This window comes from Meles meles, chromosome 18 (genome assembly GCF_922984935.1).
Source record: "Meles meles chromosome 18, mMelMel3.1 paternal haplotype, whole genome shotgun sequence".
NCBI lineage: Eukaryota > Metazoa > Chordata > Mammalia > Carnivora > Mustelidae > Meles > Meles meles.
Genome location: NC_060083.1, coordinates 48,482,586 through 48,505,939, shown reverse-complemented (window position 1 = coordinate 48,505,939; position 23,354 = coordinate 48,482,586). Strand labels below are relative to the sequence as shown.

Below are 23,354 nucleotides of genomic sequence, written 5' to 3'. Positions count from 1 at the left end.
ATAATCCTCTCCTTTTAAAGTGTATTTCTAAACAAATATGACTGTTGGAACTGTAATTATAATAAAAGCCAATAGCACATGACTGGGACACCTGGGGTTAAGCAGCCAACTCTTGACTTCAGCTCACATCACAGTCTCAAGGTCCAGACACTGAGCCCCACCTCATCCTCTCCCCATCCCCTTAATATATATAGATGGATAGATAGATAGGTAGATAGCTATAGATATATAGCTACAAGTTGTAGAAGAGCCTTTTAGTCAGTCATGTGAGAAATATATAGATAGCTATCTATCTATATATCTCTCAATATATATCATCTATATATATCTCACATGACTGACTAAAAGGCTCTTCTACAACTTGTAGGGTTTGGTACACAAGCTTTGCTAAAATGCCTTTTTACATGTGCTCATTTCTGATTCTAAGTTTTCTTCCAGCAAACGGGGTGCTAGAATGTAATTCACTGGGGTGTTTCCAAATTAAAGCTTTCTGGAAAAACATGTACAAATAGCCCAATGATAAGTAAAAATGAAAATAATGCCTTCAAAAGGTAAAAGAACTACAGAAATATAAGGGCCTACTATTGTGACAAGTCCACAGGAGACAAAAAGCTCTAATTCTGATCATTCATTATTAACTGTGCGCCTCTGTGCCTGCTCCTGGTTAAACTCTAGAAATGCAAAACTGGAAAACAAAGACAACTTCCACTCTGCCAAATTGGAACAGAAGTTGCTGGCCTTGCTAAATAGGCCACTTGTAGCTGTAAATTTAGCCCAATCCCTACCTCGCAAAACATTCTCCCCAGATGTCTGTATTCTTTACTCCTACTACGTAAGTACAATGGCTTCAAATTCATGATGGTAAGTTGGATCTCCCAAAGAACTACTGATGGGAAAGTTTTTTTTTTTTAAATACAGAGGGACAAAGGGATGGGGGATTTGGAGGGACACAGAGAGAATATTAAGCAGGCCCCAAGCCCAGCACAGAGCCCGATGCGGGGCTCGATCTCACAACCCCGAGGACCCTGACCTGACTGAAACCAAGAGCGAGATGCTTCATCAACTGGGCCACTTAGACACCCCTGATATGCAAAGATATTTTAAAAATGAAATCATAACAGCTCTAAGAAACAAGAGAGAGTCATGGATCAGAAATATTTAAAATTTTAAATATTAAGAAACATTCGAAAGTTACTGGGTTCAAACTGACAGAAAAAGTGAAATAAAGAAATTCATAGCTCAAAACATCACCAGTTAAACAGGCTGGATTTTTTCAAGGGTGCTCTGGAAAGCTATACACTGAGACATTTGCAAAAACCAGGAGTACCCATGTGACAATTACCGCACAATTTAAAATGTATAAGGTCCACTAAAGGTCCCCTTTGATGCCCTCCTTGCAGAGTGAAAGGCCTGGATACTACCACTTCTGACTCCAGGACAAAGCACAAGAACAGATGTCTTAAACAAGACTGGGAAAAAAAGAAAAGTAAATATTTAAAAATGAAAAATAAGTGGGTCCAGGAGAGGGATGGCTTCTGTTGTGAATATTGTGACTTGAGGCAAAAAGCAAAGAAAGTACAGTACCCCTGCCTTCTACAAATGATTTAATGGAGAAAGAAATGGAATGTACTTCAAAGAGTAAGAGTTTACCCATTCCTTATCTTGATGCTTGTACAGAAGCTGGTCTTTCTGCCCAGAGTTTACCAGACACTCAGAGTTCACAGTCAGCCCGCCCACCATTTGGGAAGCAGCACAATCCTACTTGCACAGGAAAATCCAAGCCAACAACCTCTATTAACCACCCTAACTCATTCAACTAAAGCCAAACACACATCTTCAAGAAACCAACAGCACAAAGATCCAGCGTGAAAAGACAAAGATCCAAGAGAAAATAGGTAATTCAAAAGAAAACTTTAAAAATAAAAAGTACGTTCAAAGAGGGCCAAAGATACTACAGCTATAAAAATGAAAAAATGGCAAAGAACATGAAAAATAAACTTAACAAAATAAGATTATCAAAAACTGAAAACTGAACAGATTAGCTAAATAATAAAATGAACTAGCTGAAAACAGAATCAGTCATCTGAAAGACAATGTCAAAAAAATCTCCCAGAAGATAAAACAAAAAGTCAAAGCAAAGCAGGAAAAAAAAGTTAAGAAACGTGAACACAGAGGCTCCAAAACAATCGGACTTTCCAGAGGGAAAAGAACAAAGAGAAAGAAGTAATCAAGGAATAGTAAAATGAAAGTTTCTCTGAGATAAAAGGTACATTTTAAGAGTTAAAAAGCCTACTATAGGAAAAGCAGCATTAATGGAGAAAAAAATAGTGGACAGACTTCAAGAACAAAAAGATACCATATGATCATCTCAACAGACACAGAAAATGCATCCAGCACTCTTCCATTTTTTTAATTCAATTAACATACAGTATATTATTAGTTTCAGAGGCAGAGTTCAGTGATTTATCAGTCTTATGTCAGTGCTCATGACATCATGTGCCCTCTTTAAGGTCCATTTCCCAGTTACCCCATTGCCCTTACCCCCCCTTCCCCTCCAGCTACCCTCACTTTGTTTCCTATGATTAAGACTTTCTTACGGTTTGTCTTCCTCTGATTTTTTTTTATTTTTGTTTTTTCATCTTGTTTTATTTTTCCCCTCCCTTCCCCTGTGCTTCCCAGTTTTGTTTCTTAAATTCCACATGAGTGAAATCATGTAATTTTCTTTCTCTGACTGACTTATTCTGCTCAGCATAATACCCTCTAGTTCCAACCACGTCCTTGAAAATGCAAGATTTCTTTTTGATGGCTGAGTAATATTCCATTGCATGTATGTATGTACACACTCACATCCCCACAACTACACACACACACACACACACACACACACACACACACACACACACATCACATCTTTATCCATTCATCTATTGATGGACATCTGGGCTCTTTCCATAGTTTGCCTACTGTGGATATTGCTGCTATAAACATTGGGGTGCAGGTGCCCCTTCAGATCACTACATTAGTATCTTTGGGGTAAATCCCTAGTAGTACAACTGCTAGGTTGTAGGGTAGCTCTATTTTCAACTCTTTGAGGAACCTCCATACTGTTTTCCAGAGTGACTACACCAACTTGCATTTCCACCAACAGTGTAGGAGGGTTCCTCTTTCTCTGCATCCTTGCCAACATCTCTCATTTCCTGACTTGTTAATTTTAGCTATTCTGACTGGTGTGAGGTGGTACCCCATTGTAGTTTTGATTTGTATTTCCCCGATCCAGCACTCTTTCATGATAAAGACACTCAATAAACTCAGAATAGAAGGGAACCTTTTCAACCACAAAAAAGGCTTCTCTGAAAAAAACATACAGCTAACATAACAGTGTCAAAGATCACATGCTTTCCTCCTATATCAAGAATAAGACAAGACAGGATGTCCATGTGAACCACTTCTATTCAACATTGTATCAGAGGGCAATTAGGCAAGAAAATAAAAGTCATCCAGTTTGGAAAAGAAGTAAAACTATACTCGCAGATGACATGATGCTGTATACAGAAAATCCTACGTAAAAATTATTAAAACTGGGGCACCTGGGTGGCCCAGTGGGTTAAAGCCTCTGCCTATGGCTCGGGTCATGATCCCAGGTCCTGGGATCAAGCCCCGCATCGGGCTCTCTGCTTAGCAGGGAGCCTGCTTCCTCCTCTCTCTCCGCCTGCCTCTCTGCCTACTTGTAATCTCTGCCAAATAAATAAATAAAAATCTTTAAAAAAAAAATTATTAAAACTAAAACAGAAACTCAGCAAGAATGTAGGTTATAAGATCAATGCATAGGAGCACATGGGTGGCTAAGATGGCTAAACACCTGCCTTCAGCTCAGGCCATGATCCCAGGATCCTGGGATCGAGTCCCGCCTCGGGCTCCCTACTCAACCGGAAGCCTGCTTTCCCTCTCCCACTCCTCCTGCTTGTGTTTCCTCTCTAGCTGTCATTCTCTCTATCCAATGAATAAATAAAATCTTTTAAAAAAGGCCAATACATAAAAATTAACTGTATTCTCCAGCAATGGGCAATTTGAAAATAAAATAAGAAAATTTGAATTTGTAACAGTATCAAAAGAATAGATATTTAGAAATAATTTTAACAAAAGGGCAAGATCTATATACTGAAAACTGCAAACATTATTAAAAGAAAATAAAGGAACCTAAATAAGTAGACAGTTATCTCATGTCCATGGAATGAAAGACTTAAGAGGGCAATACTCCCCAAACTGATCAAGAGATTCAGCATAACTGCTGTAAGTCCTAGGTGGTTTGTTTGTAGAAACTGGAAAGCTGATCCTAAAATTTTTTTTTTCTTAAACATTTTTTTATTTTTAATCTGACAGAGAGAGAGATCACAAGCAGGCAGAGAGAGAGGGGAAAGCAGGCTCCCCTCTGAACTGAGAGCCCGATGCGGGGCTTGATCCCAGGACCCTGAGATCATGACCTGAGCCAAAGGCAGAGGCTTAACCCACTGAGCCACCCAGGTGCCCCTGATCCTAAAATTCTTATGGAAATCAAGGTATCCCACAACCAAAACAATCCCGAAAAAGAACAAAGTTGAAGGAATCACACTGCCTGATTTCAAAACTTAATTACTACAAAGCTACGATAATTAACACTGTGATAATGACGTAAGCATAGGCTTATAGATTGAGAGTAGACCTGAGAAAGAATAAACCTGACATTAAAAAAAAAAAGAAGAAGAAGAAGATCCAAAAGACCCTGACAACTAGAAGCATCTCAATGGCTCAAAACTAATCAACAACGAGGATGGTTTTTTTGGTGAATCCAATCCTTTGACTAATAATAAAACCACCATAATATTATAAATGCACTTTATGTGTTTGCAAGTTCTAGAATAATTTATAAAACAGAAAATTAGTTAAAATATATACTTAAAATAAAAAAACCCAGTATCACACACATATAATGTGACAATAACTAAAAAAACCTGAAAGATTTAGAAAGCAGCTGGGTGATACTCTGAGTATGTTAAACTCATCTCCTAAAATGGGGAGCAGAGAGATCTTGTTTAAAGTTAATTAAGTAAGAGGTATATCATTTGAAGTTGAAGTTAAAATGGTAAATTAGTAGAAAATCTAAAACTGTGGACAGTTATGTGTCTGATGGGCACAAAGGAAAAGCCTTTCACTCTTCTTATCACTTTATTTTTTGTGGGCCATGTTTGTGTACTATTTTTACCATTTAGAAAATTAACTTATAATTTAAAAAAAAAAATCAAACTTCCTGTATGTTAACTATACATCAGTAAAAAAAAGAAAAAGACATAGAATTTCCTATGTTAAAAGAGACAGAATTGGGGCACTAGGGTGGCTCAGTTGGTTAAGTGACCACCTCTTGATTTCAGCTCAGGTCAGAAGATGGAGCCCCGCATTGGGCTCATGCTGGGCACGAAGCCTGCTCAAGATTCTTCCTCTCCCCCTCTCCTCGCCCTCAAAAAAAACCATATAAAATTATGTCAACAATATAACCATAAGAGACTATGGACTCTGAAAAACAACCTGAGGGTTTTGAAGGGTCAGGGGTGGGAGGTTGGTGGAACCAGGTGGTGGGTAATAGGAAGGGCACGTTTTGCATGGAGCACTGGGTGTTGTGCAAAAATAATGAATACTGTTACGCTGAAAAAATAAATTAAAAAAAAATTATGTCAACAATATAATTTTAAACATTTAAAGCATCAAACTCATGATATTCTGCCATATGCTATTTTTATTTACGAACACCTACTAAAACACCTTTCACTGTTAGCATATACAGCTGACCCTGGAGTAACAAGGGTTTGAACCACACAGGTCCACTGATATGTGGAATTTTTTGTAAGTACAGTGCTATATATGTATTTTCTCCTACGATCTGCTTTCTTTCTTTCTTCTTCTTCTTCTTTTTTTTTTAATGATTTTACTTATTTGAGAGAAAGAATAGGATTGTGGGCAGGGGCAGAGCGAGAGAGACGAGGAGGAGCAGATTCCTGGCTGAGTGCCGAGCCTGAGGATGAGCTCAATTCCAAGACCCTGGGATCACGACCTGACCTGAGGTCAGACACTTAACTGACTGAGCCACCCAGGCAATCCGCTCCCATTTCTTTTTTTTAAAAGATTTTATTTTTATTTATTTGAGAGAGAGAGATCACAAGTGGGGGTTGGCGCAGAGGGAGAGGCAGAAGCAGACTCCCTGATGAGTAGGGATCCTGATAGTGGACTCAATCCTGGGACCCTGGGATCATGACCTGAGCCAAAGGAAGACGCTTAACTGGCTCAGCCACCCAAATGACCTCCCCTATGATTTTCTTAGTTAACATTTTTTTCTCTAGCTTACTTTAAGAATACCATATACAAAACAAATAACATACAAATTAAGCGTTGACCAGCTGTTTATGTTATCAGTAAGGTTTCTGGTCAACAGCGGGCTATTAGCAGTTGTTTTAGGGAGTCAAAAATTATAGTGCATGATTTTTGACTGCATGGGGGGGTGCTGGTGCTCCAACGCCTATGTCGTTCAAGGGTTAGCTATATATACCTAGGGGTACCTGGGTGACTCAGTTGGTTAAGCACCTGCCTCCGCTTAGGTCATGATCTCCAGGTTCTGGGACTGAGCCCTGTATCAGGCTTCCTGCTCAGTGGGGAGTCTGCTTCTCCACCAATCTCTTACCCTCCCCACCCTCACCTTGTAGGAATACACTCTCTCTTAAATAAGTAGAATCTTAAAACAACAACAACAACAAAAAAGAACTATATAGACCTGGGGTGCCTCGGTGACTCAGTGGGTTAAAGCCTCTGCCTTCAGTTCAGGTCATGATCCTAGGGTCCTGGGATCGAGCCAGCATCGGGCTCTCTGCTCAGTGAGGAACTTGCTTCTTCCTCTCTCCCTGCCTGCCTCTCTGCCTACTTGTGATCTCTGTCAAATAAATAAATAAATAAAATCTTTTAAAAAAAAAAAGAAAAGAAAAAGAAACAACAAAAACTAGATAGACCTATCTCCCGTCTTCTGTCAACCGTGTAGCATTCCACTAGACCTACATGAAGGATGCCTTTATCAATTCAGGCAACAGAACTGCCTCCGGTGTCTGTTAGAATAGATCCTGTTCTGGCACTGGAGATACACAAGTGAACAAAGCAAAGTTCTTGACCTGATGGAGTTCACATTTCAGTAGGAGGAGGAGAGGAGTCAGACGAAGAAGTACATTATAGCAGGTCAGCTGGAGAGAAGACTAAGGAGAAAAGGTAGGACACAGAACCTAGACACTATGTGGGGTGGGCAGGGAGGAGTTGCTCTTTTCTACAGTGTAGTTAGGGAACGCCTCTCTAACAGGATAAACTGAAGCAGAGACTAGAGACCTGAGGGCACAGGGCATGGTTACTTACTATGTGGGAGAAGAATGTTAAGGCACAGGCAACACCAAGTGCAAAGGCCCTGGGGTGAGAACATGCCAGGCAGCATCTGAGGAGGCAAGGCAGCCAGTGTAGATGGAATCCAGTAGGGAAGGGAGAGGGCGTAAGAGACGGCACAACAGGGAGAAACAGCCCACGCACGGCTTTAATGTGCCATTTTCAGCACTTTTGAGCAGGCATGACTGTATCACTCTCATCTGCTGAGAACAGATTAAAAGGAAACAAAGGTTGGAGAAAAGAATCCAGCTGGGAGGCTAGTACCATAATTTCAGTGGGAGAACATGGTTTAGTTCAAGTAGGAGAGAAGGGTGTAGAAGCAGTAGGATTCTGAACATATTCTTAACAGTAAGATTTGCTGATGGATTTGGGATAAAAAATAAAAAGAAGAGACAAGAATGACTCCACAGTTTTTAAACAGTTAGGAGAGTTGACAGTCACCGAGATGTGGTAGGATATGGAAGAAATGGGTTTGGAGCAGGGAGACAAAATGAAGAATTCAGTTTTAGACATATTAGGTTTGATATGCTTATTAGACATAAAGAAGGGCAGCTGGGTGGATCATCAGTTAAGCGGCTGCCTTCAGCTCAGGTCATGATCGCAGGGTCCTGGGATCAAGCCCAGGTTGGGCTCTCTGTCCAGCGGGGAGCCCGCCTCTCCCTCTTCCTCTGACTGCTGCTCCCCTTGCTTTTGTGCCCACCCTCTCTCTGCCAAATGAATAACTAAAATCTTAGGGGGAAAAAAAAAAGACATGAAGAGAAGACTAATGGCAACTGACTACATAGGTTTGGAATTCAGGGCAGGGCTCTGGGCTGGAGATACAAACTTGGAGATGTTCCTCATATGGGTGATAACTAAAGGGAAGGAACTAAGTGAGATTACATAGAGAATAAAGGTAGAGGAAAGTCTGAAGACTGAGCCCTGGGGCACTCCACTATTTAGTGGTCTGGGCAATGAGGAAGAACCAAAAGAATGGAAGCTAAGAGAAGAGCACGTGCTTGGAGAAGGGAGTCATCAACTGGGGCTTTTGAATCACTAGGACAGTTCTGTTCTGAGAATGATCTCCGGGGTTAGCAGTGCAGAGGTCACAGATATCCCTGTTCCAAGCTCCTCTGAAACCTGGTAAAGGGAAAATGCTTCCGATTTTTGCAATTATAAACAATACAATAAACATCTTTGTATACTTTTATGGGAATGCAGTTTCTAGGCCCCAGGATACGTAAATTTAACACTCAGATACATTACCAACTTGTCTGAAGTGACTATGCCAACTCAGAGTATAAAACTTCCACGTGCGGCTAAACTGTAACCTACAGTGAGAATTGTCAAACTTATCCACACCTGACACTGACAGGTCAAAAGAATTACCTTGTTATATTTTGCATTTCTCCATGGTTGAATTTAAGCATTTTTCATGTTATTAGTCATCTGTCTTTTTCCCCCCTCTTGTGAAACTGTCCGCTCATGGCTTTTGCCTATTTTTCTGGAAACTGCTTGTCTTTATTGATTCAAAGCACTTCTTATACATTAATACATTAATGTTATTAATGTATAATAATATACAATTATATATAATTATATATAATAATAACTCTTTTGCTTTCTTCTTTCTCTGTATTACTAAGCTTATATTCTGGTTGGAACTACAGAGAAGCAAAGAGATTCGGAATGGTACCAAATCATTAAGGCCTTTGCTTTTCATACATTTCTCTGTTCTTCTTTGGACATGATCATTTTTTCTTTTTTAAGATTTTATTTACTTATTTGACAGAGAGAGATCACAGGTAGATAGAGAGGCAGGCAGAGAGAGAGAGAGGGAAGCAGGCTCCCTGCTGAGCAGAAAGCCCGATGCGGGACTCGATCCCAGGACCTGAGATCATGACCTGGGCTGAAGGCAGCGGCTTAACCCACTGAGCCACCCAGGCGCCCCCGGACATGATCATTTTCTTACTCTTTTCTGCCATCTCTCTTCTCCATGAGAACAATCTGGGTGTAGCATCTGCACCTCCTCCGACAGTCTGAGTGTACTAGCTGATAGGACCGAGCAGGTGGTTATCCGTGTGCACCCATCCCAAGCCTGCATGCCCGTCCCTACCTTTTATGGAAGGCTCGCTCACATCAGAGGACTGAGCTTTGCTGATCAATATCCTGTGCACTTTTTTTGAAGATGCTATTTATTTATTTGAGAGAGAGTGAGAGAGAGGAAGAGAGAGAACAAAAGTGGTGGGGAAGGGCAGAAGCAGAACCAGACTCCTCGCTGGGCAGGGAACCCCACGTGAGGTTTAATCCCAGGACCCCAAGATCATGACCTGAGGCGAAAGCAGACACTTAACTGACTGAGCCACCTAGGCACCCCTCTTGTGTACTTAATTATATGCCTGTCACACAGGGGGCATTCAGTACGTATTTGTGCAGTAAACAAAGAAAACTCCTCTCAAGGGAAATGGAGGTAGCTTTTAAGGCAATAGAAGAACATAAGGACAAATCAACCTCTGATTATGCAAGGTTTTGCCTGAGCAAGTTAGATCTAAGATGAAGATTTAATAGTGAATAGTAAACACACAATGTAATTTATATATAACACACAGACAGGCGTATTCTCTAGAATAATACTATAGAGAACCATGACATTCTCATACAAACTACTGCATAATGCTGTCAGGCCCATGCATAGGATTATAATGATCAGTTTTCCCATTTTATGTTGTGTTTCTTTTGCCACCCACAGATAAAATTATACTGCCTTCACACAAGAAGTCTCTCTGTTCTTTTGATAATTAAAAACTTCTGGGGACACCTGGGTGGCTCATTTGGTTAAGCTTCTGCCTTTAGCTCAGGTCATGAACTCAGGGTCCTGGGATAAAGTCCCACATTGGGCTCCCTGCTCAGCAGAAAGCCTGCTTCTCCCTCTGCCTGGCCCTGCTCTGTTTCTTGCTCTCCCTCTCTCTGACAAATAAAAAAATAAAATCTTTTAAAAATAGTAATAATAAATTAAATTAAATTAAAAATTCTGTAAGTTTAAAAGTTGTAGTATTTCTTTCTTGAGGAAAAGCAATTAACTGTAAGAAAGTATTCCAAATAGTGCATGATTCCCTTTCTAATTATTTCATAATTTTTATTTCCTTTCCTTACGGCATCCACCGTTCTCATGGCCTTTTTGAATATACAACTGCATGTGGATTCATGACTCAGAATCCACAAAGCAAGTAAAGAGGAAATTTAGGTTATAAGAGGAGAAAATGAACCAGCCGAAGAGAAAACTGTTTGGATCAGTGGTGATGTCAGCTCTGAAAGAGGCCCGTAGAAATGGAAGAATAGGGCAATGAGGCTTTCTTTTGCTTTATACCATCCATGGTCAGCACAGAAGCCAAAAAAAAAAAAAAAAAAAAATCACAGCTTTTGAGTCAAACTGCATTATAATTTGGTAAATACTGATGGGGTCAAATTTTCATAATACTCAAATTCTTGGTTCTTCAAGAAGAGAGAAAGGAGCAGGATGAAAGCAAACCAACGGGTAACCAAATATTCCTGGAGAAAATAACGGTGAAAAGGCAAGCATATGGGTCACCCAAATACCACAGAGAGGAAGTGACTGGCGAACATGCTACAGATTGTCTGCTTCCGTGCTCAAATTTTACCGACCTTAAGACTGCTTCAAATAACTGATGCCTAGAGTTTGGAGATTTTTTTTTTTTCAAGATTTTATTTATTTGAGAGAGAGAAAGAGAGAGAGAGAGCATGAAAAGGAGAGGTCAGAGGAAGAAGCAGACTTCCCGCAGAGCTGGGAGCCCCATGCGGGACTCGATCCCAGGACTCCAGGATCACGACCTGAGTTGAAGGCAGTCGCCCAACCAACTGAGCCACCCAGGTGCCCCAGAGATTTTTTGTTTGTAATTAAACACATACTTTGGCTATAATGGAATTTGATCGGTACCTTTTTTACTTCCCTGTCAACCTAAAACCATATTTTCTTTCCCTTAATGTGCTCAGGCTTTGTTTTTTTTTTTTAAGGTTTATTTGCTTCTTTAAAAAGAAAAAAAAAAAGATTGTTATTTATTTGTCTGAGAGAGTGGGGGCCCATAAGCACAGGAGAAAGAGGGACAAGCAGACTCAGTGCTGAGTGCAAAGCCCAACATTGGGCTCGATCCCACCACCCTGAGATCATGACCTGAGCCAAAACGGAGAGTCAGACGTCCAACCGACTGAGCCACCCAGGCACCCGTGAAGGGGCTCAAACTTTAAGAAAGCTGTCCCTCCCAGTCCTTTGTACCAAGGGAGACTGAGTACAATCACACTACCTATACAAGTCACATAGTCAGAAATGTCATCATCTCTTCACCAAAATAATTACTCAAACTTCATCAAAGAGCTCCAGGGCAACAAGGAGCTGCCATCAAGGCAGCCCCAGTACTCACTGAAACGAAAGTGAAGCAGAGGCCAGCTCCCCTCTGTGCCAGCTGCTCTGTGTCAAGCCGAGGCTTTGCCAGCATCACTGACATCAGGGTGGGCAGAGCGGACTGCTCTTCCGACACCTCCTTCGCAGCACTGCCATCTAAGCCGTAGAGGGGCTGTTCTACTCGCCGCTGGAAAACATTAAAGAAAACACCCACATTACATGAAAAAGAAAACCTGAAACTGCCAAAACATACAACAAATAAAAACACAGTTACTGAAAGTAAGAGTATTTTTGAAAAACACCTTTTCTGAAAACGAATGTGGAAAGCATAAGGACAGTATCACTGAATTATAACCTATCTCTAAGTCTGAGTTAATATTTTACTTGAATTCTGCAAAACTGCATTTTAATTTTTCTATATTTATGCAACTGCATTTGCAGTTTACTTTGTAGAATTCAACAAATCAACTTCAAAATAGCCTCAAACCTACAAAAGAAATGTTATTTCTATCCTGTAGGTAAATGAAGAAAGGACATTTGTCCCCTAATTTATAGACAGCTTTTATTTCACTCTCAATTCTATCCTTACCATACTATACTTAGATGCAAAAATTTAAAAAAAAAAAAAAAAAAAACAAGTTCCACTGAACATTAAAAGAATAATATAACACAATTATGCATGGCTTATTCCAGGAATGTAAAAATGGCTCATTATTAGCAAATCTACTGATATAATTCATTATATTAATGGTGGGGGAAGGGGAATCAAGATTCTTCCCTTTAGATGGCAAAAAAGATTTGCATACTATCGAGCAACTCTTAAAAAACAAAAACAAAAAACACAGAAAGTATTCATCTTTAATACAACAGAGTATTTTTTCAGAAATGAACATAAATTAATGGTGCCATACCAGAGACACATTCATCAAAATTAGGAAAACTAGATAGGAGATTAATAACACAATCATCTCAACATTATTATAGAAGTGTTAGCCAATGTGACGGGGGGGGGGATGAGGAATAAACACTAGAAAATATTACAAATTGAAAAGTGTCATTTTTGGATGATATAACTATTCACAAAAGAAACTAAGCAAATCAACTGAAAAACAATAAATAAGAGTTTGGCAAGATGACTGAATATAAAACAAACACAAAAATCAATAGCTACCCCATATACAAACAATTTCTTATTATAAGAATATGTAATGGAAGAAAAAAAAACAGGTTCAAATTATTAAAAAATCTATAAAAAAGAAGTAAGTTTAGAAATAAACTTAAGAAATATGGGGGTTACATATAAAGGAAAACCACGGTTTTCCTGACAGACATAAAACATGACCTACACAGTGACACTATGCTCCTGCATTCGAATTTTACAGATGTCCAATTTTTCTAAAAACCAATGCTTAAGGCTTTTCGTTTACTTTTGTTTTTCTTTTTTTCTGCAAGAGAGAGTGCAATGGTGGTACAGTGAACTTTCTTTTGGGGGACTGTTTTTGCGGAATTTCACACATTAATTCTGAGGTTCGCTTGGAGAAATAATCAAGATTAGCCACATAAATTTTGATAAAGAAAAGCAAGGAAACTTGACTACAGTTATTAAAACATACTACAAAACAACAACTATATTGGTATAATACTGGTACATAAGCAGACCAATTAATCAGTGGCACAGAAACAGACCCCTCTAACACGGAAATACAATTTGCGATTAAAGTGTATTTCAGATTAGTGGGAATTTATGAACAAGATGGTAGGATATTTGAGTATTAGAAGAAAGGGAAAAGTAGATTGCTTCCTTATACATAAAAATTACAAGAAAATATAAACAAGTACTTTTATGACATTGTAATGGTGAAGGACTTTTTTTTTTTTTTTTTTTTAAAGATTTTATTTATTTATTTGACAGAGAGAGATCACAAGTAGGCAGAGAGGCAGACAGAGAGAGGAGGAAGCAGGCTCCCTGCAGAGCAGAGAGCCCGATGCGGGGCTCGATCCCAGGACCCTGAGATCATGACCTGAGCCGAAGGCAGCGGCTTAATCCACTGAGCCACCCAGGCGCCCCGGTGAAGGACTTTTTAAACATGACATTAAAAATACAAACCATATAGGAACATCTTAGAATAACACAAAACCAGTAAGACATAAAGGAAAAACACTGATAAATTTGACTCCAATTTTTTTTTACCCAATGGCAAAAGCACATAAAATTAAGAGATAAAATTACAAACAGGCAAAATGTTTACCATATAAATAACAATGAGTTAACAATCTTAAAAAATAATGTGTTCCTACTCATTAGGAAGAAAAAAACAAATACTCCAATAATAAATATCAAAGAGCCTAAATAAGTATTAAGAGAAATCCAAAGGCCATTGAACTTAAGAAAAGATGTTCAAGAACACTAATGAAGAAATGCAAGGTAAAACAAGGTAGTCCTCTCACTGACAAAGACTACAATGTTTAACTTTTATTAGAGGAGGGTATGCAAAACTGGGACCTACCAACTGCTGATAATCCGCTAGCAATTACATGATGACGTTTTAAAGTAAGCAGATACTCTGACTAGGGAATTATAGTTTGGAAATTTATCCAAAGGAAAAGAAATGTCTAAGTACAGATATATATAGAAGAACATTCATTACATGGGGCGCCTGGGTGGCTCAGTGGGTTAAAACCTCTGCTTTCAGCTCAGGTCATGATCCCAGAGTCCTGGGATTGAGCCCCACAACCAGCTCTCTGCTTGGTGGGGAGCCTGCTTCCCCCTCGCTCTCTGCCTACTTGTGATCGCTGTCTGTCAAATAAGTTAAAAAAAAAAGTCTTTAAGAATATTCATTACAGCACTATTTATAGGACACAAAAATGTTTACAGGATATTGGTTAAATAAACAAACAAAAGAAATGAAGAAATTTATTATATGAACATACATGGATATGCTATGCCCACTAAACTCCTTAATAATAGTTTTTCTGGAGGAGACTTTCTATTTTACAACTTCTGAGTTGGACTTTCATTCATAGTCAGCATGTATCCCTTCATCAGGAAAAACCACTTAACATTTTCATTTTAGAAAATAAAAGTAAGGGGCACCTGGGTAGCTCAGTGGGTTAAGCCTCTGCCTTCGGCTCAGGTCATGATCTCAGGGTTTTGGGATCGAGCCCCACACTAGGCTCTCTGCTGGGCAGGGAGCCTGCCTGCCCCTCTCTTTTTTGCCTACTTCTGATCTTTCTGTCAAATAAATAAATAAAATCTTTAAAAAAAGAAAAGTCAAATAAACTAACCAAAATGATCCCGACAAAGGAATTTAGTTTTTTAGTCTGTAAGCAGAATCCACCTCCTTGAGACCAAAACTCCTACCCAAATCAAATGCAATTATTTAAATTCAGGCTCCAATGTGCTCATGATACCCAATCACAACAGTATCTGCACTACTTGAGAGATTGTATCTCTGAAGTTGCAATACTAAAATTAGTTATTCTGTTATGTAAATACTCAGTAAATATTTGCCAAGGGCTGAAAGATTTTTGAGTATTTCTGGAAATACAGCAGGCTAGGATATTTGAACTAAACTTCCCTTAGAAAATAATCATAAAAATAGAAAAAAAGATATTAAGAGCACTGAAGAGTTGATAAAATAGTAGGGATCTGCTAGGGCAAAATCTAAGGAAAATTAGGGACACAAGATACATAAATGAAGCACCAAAGTCAGATTTGCCCTAAGGGTTCTTGCAGATCTTAAATTTCCATTTCCAGGGCACATGGTGCCAAGCAGATAATCACAGGCCAAACAAAATCCACTGGGGGCAGAGGGTTCAACAGGAAACCCTTTGCACTTCAAGCTTCCAGGGCTTCCCAAGGGTTAGACTCTCAGGGAAAATGTAAACCAGAAGAAAAACTTCCTCCCACCCTCAGGGAACTACAAGGAAGTCACCTTGGCAATGCAGGAGGCAGGAGCTCCCTTGAGAAATGTTAACACAATCCAGATCAATACTGAATGGGTGGATGAAACAAACAAACAAAATCAAACAAACAAAATGTATGCCTCGAATTCAGTAGTTGAAAGGAGTACTGGACGGGTGAGATCTCTAGGCACTTGGAAGAAGCAAATAAAAAGTTTCCCTGGAGGAACACATCTTTGCCTTAGATCTCAAAGAAATTTCACAAACAATTTTTCAGGAACAATGAGCAGCACATAGTCCAAAAAAAAAAAGAAGCACAAAAGAAATAAAGCAAGGACCAACAGCTAGGAAAAACAAATAGATCCATAAAAGAGACAACAAATAGGTTCATAAAAACTTCGAATGCCAGAAATATCAAACAGATTATAAAACAAAGTCTACTAGATTACAAAAAAGTAGTAAGAGAAGACAAGCTTGAAAAATATCAGCAGGGAACATCAAATTACAAAAATTAAGAATTTAGTGGAGTTAACAGCAAACCAGACACAACAAAACAGAGATCTAGGAACTGAAAGGCAAGAAACTATACAGAATGGAGCATATGGAAATAAAAAGAGAATAGAATAAAGAAGTTAAAAGGCATGGTGATGAGGTGAGACGGTCTAATACACAATTAATTGGAATTTTATAGGAAGAAGAAAAAGAGAACAGGGCAGAAATAATATTTGAAGAGACAATGGCTAATAATTATCCAGAACTAGTGTAAGACCCAACAAAGCAGCCCAACAAATCACAAGCAAGAGAAGTAAAAGGACGCATCACAGTGAAACTACAGAGCACCACAGAGAGGGATTTTTAAAGCAGCCAGAGCGGAGAAAACCCAGATACTTTCATAGAAATAAGAAGTAAAGGAATATTGTTTTTTCAATAGTAACAATGGGAGCCAGAAGATGGTAATAATACACAGTTGTTAAGAGAAAAAAAAAATGCCAAACTAATATACACAGCAAAAATATCTTTCAAGAATAAAAGCAAAATAAATTTATTTAAGCAAAGAAAAACCTAGAGAGTTAAGTCCCCAGCAGATATGTATAAAAGAATACTAAAGGAGTACTTCAAGTAGAGGGAAAATGACCCTAGGTGGAAGGTGTGTAAGATGCAAAAAGGAAAGAAATACAAAGAAAGAGGTAAATGAACACTAATAGCATAAAATAATGTTGTATGAGGCTAAAACAAAAACAAAACAAAATGCAAATATACATCACCCAACACCAAGTTAGTAGCAAGTAAATGGAGTTAATGTTCTGACCTCATCCTTTCTTTGAGAGGAGGATAAAGATACTATTAACATCAAACCTGGGCAAACTAAAGATACATGGGGCAATTTCTAAGAGAAACAGGGAACAGAACCTACCTACTAGTAGAGGATGAAGATACAAAATGATTTCCACTGCTCCCCCAAAAAAACCCGACCCAAATAAAAGCAAGAAATGAAAGAAAAAGGAATAGAGAACATGCAGGGTAAGTAGAGAACACATTAAAAGATGGTATATTTAAACCCAATATAGTGATAATTAAATGCAAATAAAATAAATACTAAAGTTAAAAAAGTACTTTAGACTGAATAAACAAAAAATTCAACTATGTATTTTTCAGGTATATTGAAAACATCATAATGAAAATCTGGTAGTATAAAAATGGAAATACGTATACCATACAATAATTTGGAAATACTGAGTATCAGATATAATGCATTTAGAGTGAAAAGCACTGCAAGAGAGTCACTTAATAATGCACCAAGAAAAACATAAATACAGGAAGAAACAAACAACTCCCACAACCGTGAGAGATGAATATGCTTCTCTTAGTAATTGCTAGAGCAAACAGCCCAAAATCAGAATACAGAAAATGTAAACACTGTGATTAAATGCCACGATTAACAAACTCATTTAATGACAAAGTGAAACTATTTTGTTTAGGGATGCGTACGGTCAAATTTTAAGAAATGGATCATTATAATCACAAAAATTAGAACGGCGGTTGTTTCCAGGGTAGAGAGGGAGATAGTTGTAATCATAGAAGAGCACACAGGTTTCTAGGGTACTGGAAATATTGTACTTCTTGACCGAAGTAACAATTACATGGAGTTAACTTTATAATGATTTCCTGGAAATGTTTTCTTGTGAAGGGCCAGACAAATATCTCAGGCTTTTTAGGCCATATATCATGTCTGTGATACATTCTTCTTTGTCTCTACAAGTCTTTAAAAATCTAAAAGTCATTCTTAGCTTGTGAGCTGTGGGGTACAGTTTACCAAACTCCTGCATTAAAAGACTTACGTTTTAGGTCTTTCTTTGTTTTCAACAAAAAATATAAAAGAACCACTTAGGGGGAAAAAAAAGCTAAAGTAATTCTTTATCCACTGATTCTTCCTTTCAACAGCTCTGAACATCTACCGTTTGTGCCAAGCAATGTTTTGGGTGTTGGAGATTGAAAATTGAACAAGATATTATTATCTTTTCATGTCAAGTCGAGGAAATAGTAAAAAAGAAAATTATACCTTTATATAGTAAGTACTGAGAAATGGAAACAGCAATAAACAACAAAGCCAAGTCCCTGCTCTCGTGGGATAAACATTAGTGGAAGAAGATGGGGAAGAGATTAACCATATAGTTAAAAATTAAAATGTTATTAAATAAAAATACTAAAAATTATACCACACACCAATGACAGTGAACGGTCTACAACAACATAAAACAATGCAGATGCATCTCACAGAAGAATGCTGAATGAAAGAAGCAGACGTAAGAATTACATACTGTATGATTCCTTTCATACGAAGTACGAAAACAGAAAAAAAAACACATCTATGCTGTTAGACGTCAGGATAGTGCCTGTCCACTAATAACCGGCAGGGAGCATAAGGGGAGGGGGAGTTGGTAATATTTCTTTCTTGTGTTGAAGTATTTTTAACACTTTCATTGGTTTAAAAGTTAAAAATAGGGGCACCTGGCTGGCTCAGCCAGTGGAGAATGCAACTCTTGATCTCTGGGGTTGTAAGCTTGAGCTCCACGGTGGGTGTACAGATCACTTAAAATATTTTTTTAATTGTATAAATAAATAAATATTAAGGAAAAATAAAGACACAAGCCTCCTCGACAGTTATCTAAAAACCCTCAACCTAACCAAACAGTTCTACACATCAAATATTTCTAACATGTTTAAATAGGACAAGGATGATAAAATGATAGCCAAATTCTTGAGGTGAATACCTTTTTCTAAGTGCTTTAATAACTGTAGTCACCCTAATGAATGCATGACTTTCTGGGACGGAAGAAGGGAAGAAGTGCATTCTCACCACTTTAATGCAGCAGACCCAATCACTTATGGAAAGAGCACTACGACCCAGCTCTGCCGAGACAGCAGAGTCAAACAACGTTCCTAAAAAGAGACCTAGCACAAAAACTGATTTCAGGGCAAGCCCTCTTCCCTAAGATCCCAAAGCAACACCTGAGGCATCAGCAGCCAGAACACACTCTTGAGTACAAAGATCTCACACTGTCTCAACAAATTATCCCAAGACTCTCAAGTAAATTAACACAAAATCCCATATTTACTAGCTAGCTCAGGGAGTTGCCATTTTGGGACCAGGGACATCTGGAGCAGGTAACTGTGTTGTGGGGCCTGTTGTGACCCTTGTAAGATGCTGACCAGCATTTCTGGCCTCCACCTACTAGATGCCCATAGCTCCCTCCTCTGACCCTCTAGTTGTGATCAAAAATTACTCCAACATTGCCCCATGTCCCCTGAGAGGCAAAACTATCCCCAGCTGAGAACCACTAACTTGGCTAAAATGTTTTTTAGGGCTTTCGATTCTCACTTAGTGGAAGGAAAATGGGGTGGGGTGGGGGGCTGGTTGGCTCAGGCAATAGAGCCTGCGACTCCTGATCTCAGGGTTGTGACTTCAAGCCCCACACTGGGTATAGAGATTATTTAAAAATAAAAAATCTTAAAAATAAAAAAAAAAGGAAACAAACCTTTCAAATTTGTGTAACATTAGCTTCTCTACCACATCACGGAGAAAGCCTTGAAAATCAATCAAATGCCAGGAGCTGACCAAACTTTTTTTTTAAAAAACAGAATTCAATTATACGAACATGTAAGCTTGGCAAAGATAAAAACCCAATATTTGAACTGGCAATTATTTCCTCGACAAGACCCTGAGCTGTAGGCTTAGAGGTAACTTATACTGAGAAACAGGGTTAGCTCTTGTAAAACATAAATTTACGGATACAGACTTAAATCTAAGTGGTTCACAGGTAATACTATGAATACTTCTCCTTAATGCCTCATTCCCCTTGGGTAATTAATGGAAGAGAAACTGCTTGAGTGTTCCTGGGCTTCTCGTCTCCTACAACAGGCGTCATATTTCTCCAGGTGAATGCTTACCGGTAAGGGATTGGATAAGGAATGTTGCGGTGAGGATCGTGCAACTGGTGGAACACTTCTGCCAGGGCTGGTTCCTGGCCCGCTTCCCCCAGCAAACTGGCCAACAGGGAGAAATGGATATGAATAATTCAAAACAGTACTATGCTTCAGATAAGGAGAGTAAAAGATTAACACACAAACAGGTCTTAATTATACGGCCCCTTTAATAAGTCAATACATCTTATGCTAAAGAGAAAATGCCATGTAAGTCAAATTTTGCTATCTTTTCAATAAGCTTTAAGAAGGAGCTCCCGCAGAAATGTACAAGATATAAAAGAAAACATGGCTAGAAAGCTGAAGGTACACATGGTTTTGAACGGAAATCGGAGAAGAATGTTTTCCCTTCTTGTCTCAAAATACCCGAAAGCAGGAATGCAGCGGTATAGTGGATGTTAGTGTCTTCTTTAGGAACCACTAACGATGAGGGGTCAGTAAGCTCACTACGTGACCCACTGAACTAAAGGGAAGAGGACAAAAGAAGAGTCCAAGTCACTCCACTTCAACCTTTGTAAGACCCGAAACCTAGTCTGGCCAAGAGAAAAATCACCTCATTTGTGAATTTTTATATCATCACAGAAAAGACACATCATAAAAAAATTTAAATTTAGGAAGTCAGTAGTAGTTTCCTCTTAATAGAGAGAGATGGGGCAACATCAGATTGATGAAGATGGGGAGGAAGGGGAGGAGAGCACAGTAAAGGCAAAATATTGCTTTCTAAAGCCTTAAATGAACGCAAGGATTTAGTTTTTTAAAAATCACTATAGATTTTTTTTCCAAAAATTTAACTTACCTCAAAGTAATCACTAATTTTATGTCCCCTAGGAGTGCCTTTCCCTGAAAATGAAACCAAAGTAAGTATAGTTTTTCCAATAACATATGTAAACCATCATTCACTACAAAGTACTACGTATTCAGTAACTGCACACGTTATCATCAGTTCAAGTGTTGGCTTTACTTTTAACAAGCCAAATTACCTGTACTGGAAGAACAGAGACAGTTTCCTCATCTAATAAAAGACTTAATAAGCAGTGAAAAGAAGACTTTTTCTGAGATTGCTTTCCTTTAAGATTTGCTCATCTTTCTTTTATAATATACTAACAAAACCTATGCCACAACTGTGAATCAAAACAGAACTAATTTACATCCATGCCTTCAATTAAAAGAACAAAGAATTCAAAACAAACTCCTAAGAACTAGAGGGTTTATTCTGTGTCACAAAAAAACTTCGTGACCATGTCACTTTGGGAGAATTTCCCCCTCAAAAGTAAAAAATAATTTGTAGATAAAAAACAAGAAAAATGCAAAAAAGACTGTGACTTTCATTCCTCAGAGGGGGTAGATGGACGAAGCAACCATTTACTCACTCCTTAAGGATATAAGGATATTTGGCATCATAACCATCAATATTTACAGATTTATCCCACTGGGTGCCAATGTTCAACTAAATAATTGCCAGAGAAGAAGAGGAGGGAGAAAGGATAGTCATGTAAATAAAGCCATTTCTGGTTACCTATTATTAACAAATCGCTGAGCTAAGGCAAGATATGGTTAAAATGCCAACGTAACCTCTTTTCTGTATAACACATGCTTAGTCTGAAGAAAAAGCTGTGGTGAGAAGATTGTTAACTTACAACAGGGAAAACGAGAGTCCCCAGGGAACTGACACTTTCGTCAGGTGTGTATCAAATGGCAAGTCTATAATAAACAGCCTGGTATTCCCTTAAGGTATACGAATCTCCTTTGTTAGGCATCCCTGTATCTGAACTAATTATTTACTGTGAGTCAGAAAATTCTAAGTACGTAAGAATTTAGTATTTTTATTGGTGTGAAATTATTACTACCTTGGCTAGTTTCATATGGTTCAGCTTTTCTTTTCCGGTTTCGCTGGTCATTCTGTTTTTTCTCAGGAGTCTGTTAAATACCATATACATCACAATTAGCATTTTGTTAAAATTTTCACATTATGAAAATCAGAGAGTATGTACAAAATAATAAGGAGATAAAAGGCACAGACAAGTCCTAAACCGGTGTGTCCTGGAGTTATACAGTGCCATCTTTCAACCCAGACTGAAAGTATGGGAATATGTAAAGTCTCACAGTGGCTGTAGCCTCTTACCTCTACTTCTTTATCACTCAAGGACCCCACGCTGCACAAGCTCTGGTTGGAAGACTCACTATTGAGTGGCCCCTGGAAAGGAAAAAAAAAAAAAAGGAATCAAAAGAAACTAATTTAAAATGATAGCAAAACTGAGGAAGAAGCCTGCTGATTCTGATGTGTAAGTCAGATCAAAGAAATCAAGAATTAACTGTAACACCTCCAAGCCAACCTGGAAAGATTCAATCAACTATACTACAGCGCCCTCAAGTCAAAATTCCCTTGACTCAGTGTGGAGAGCATGCAATAATGATCTTAGGGTTGTAGGTTCAAGCCCCATAGTGCTGTAGAGATTATTTAAGAATAAAATCTTGAAGGGGCGCCTGGGTGGTTCAGTTGGTTAAGCGGCTGTCTTTAGGTCGGGTTATGATCTCGGGATGAAGCCCGGAGTTGGGCTCCCTGCTCAGTACTGAGTCTGCTTCTTCCTCCCCCTTTGCCCCTCCTCCTGTTCATTTGTTCTCTCTCTGTCAAATAAATAGGTGAAAATCTTTAAAAAAAAAAAAAAATTTTTTTAAAGGAATAAAATCTTTTTTTTTTTTTAAAGGTTTTATCCATTTATTTGACAGACAGAGATCACAAGTAGGCAGAGAGGAAGGCAGAGAGAGAGGAGGAAGCAGGCTCCCCGCGGAGCAGAGAGCCTGATGCGGGGCTCAATCCCAGGACCCTGGGATCATGACCTGAGCCAAAGGCAGAGGCTTTAACCCACTGAGCCACCCAGGTGCCCCAAAAGAATAAAATCTTTAAAAAGAAAATTCTTTTAGTTACTACTATTTTCCTTCACCAACTCTGTAGTCATATACAAATTTTCCCTTCTAGAGTACTTCCACATGTAGGGAACTCATTTTTAAAGGACAATAAGAAGGGAAAATCAATTCTTTTGGCCTCCTGTATCATACAGGCATCATCTGAAAGTTGATACGTTAAGAAGCACGTTAAGGGCTTCTTATGACGAGTGGTCAGGGACCATAA

The 23,354-nt window shown here is 38.6% G+C and overlaps 2 protein-coding genes across 6 annotated transcripts in view; one reads left to right on the top strand and one right to left on the bottom strand.

Moving 5' to 3' along the window:
* The window catches only part of LOC123929308 (40S ribosomal protein S24-like), a 576,828-nt gene that overhangs the window by 84,003 nt on the left and 469,471 nt on the right, over positions 1 to 23,354 (top strand). The gene's annotated exons all lie outside the window — the stretch shown is intronic.
* TLK2 (tousled like kinase 2) overlaps positions 1 to 23,354 on the bottom strand; it is a 119,830-nt gene that overhangs the window by 47,395 nt on the left and 49,081 nt on the right. For 4 of the 5 annotated variants that reach the window (XM_045985396.1, XM_045985394.1, XM_045985395.1 and 1 more), the window contains exons 3-7: positions 22,347 to 22,418; positions 22,072 to 22,141; positions 21,021 to 21,064; positions 20,192 to 20,287; positions 11,859 to 12,026 (exon numbers count right to left, since the gene is read on the bottom strand). In XM_045985396.1, the coding sequence (XP_045841352.1) occupies positions 11,859 to 12,026; positions 20,192 to 20,287; positions 21,021 to 21,064; positions 22,072 to 22,141; positions 22,347 to 22,418 (450 nt within the window). The remainder of the gene's footprint in view (positions 1 to 11,858; positions 12,027 to 20,191; positions 20,288 to 21,020; positions 21,065 to 22,071; positions 22,142 to 22,346; positions 22,419 to 23,354) is intronic. The other variant, XM_045985393.1, reaches the window with a different exon arrangement.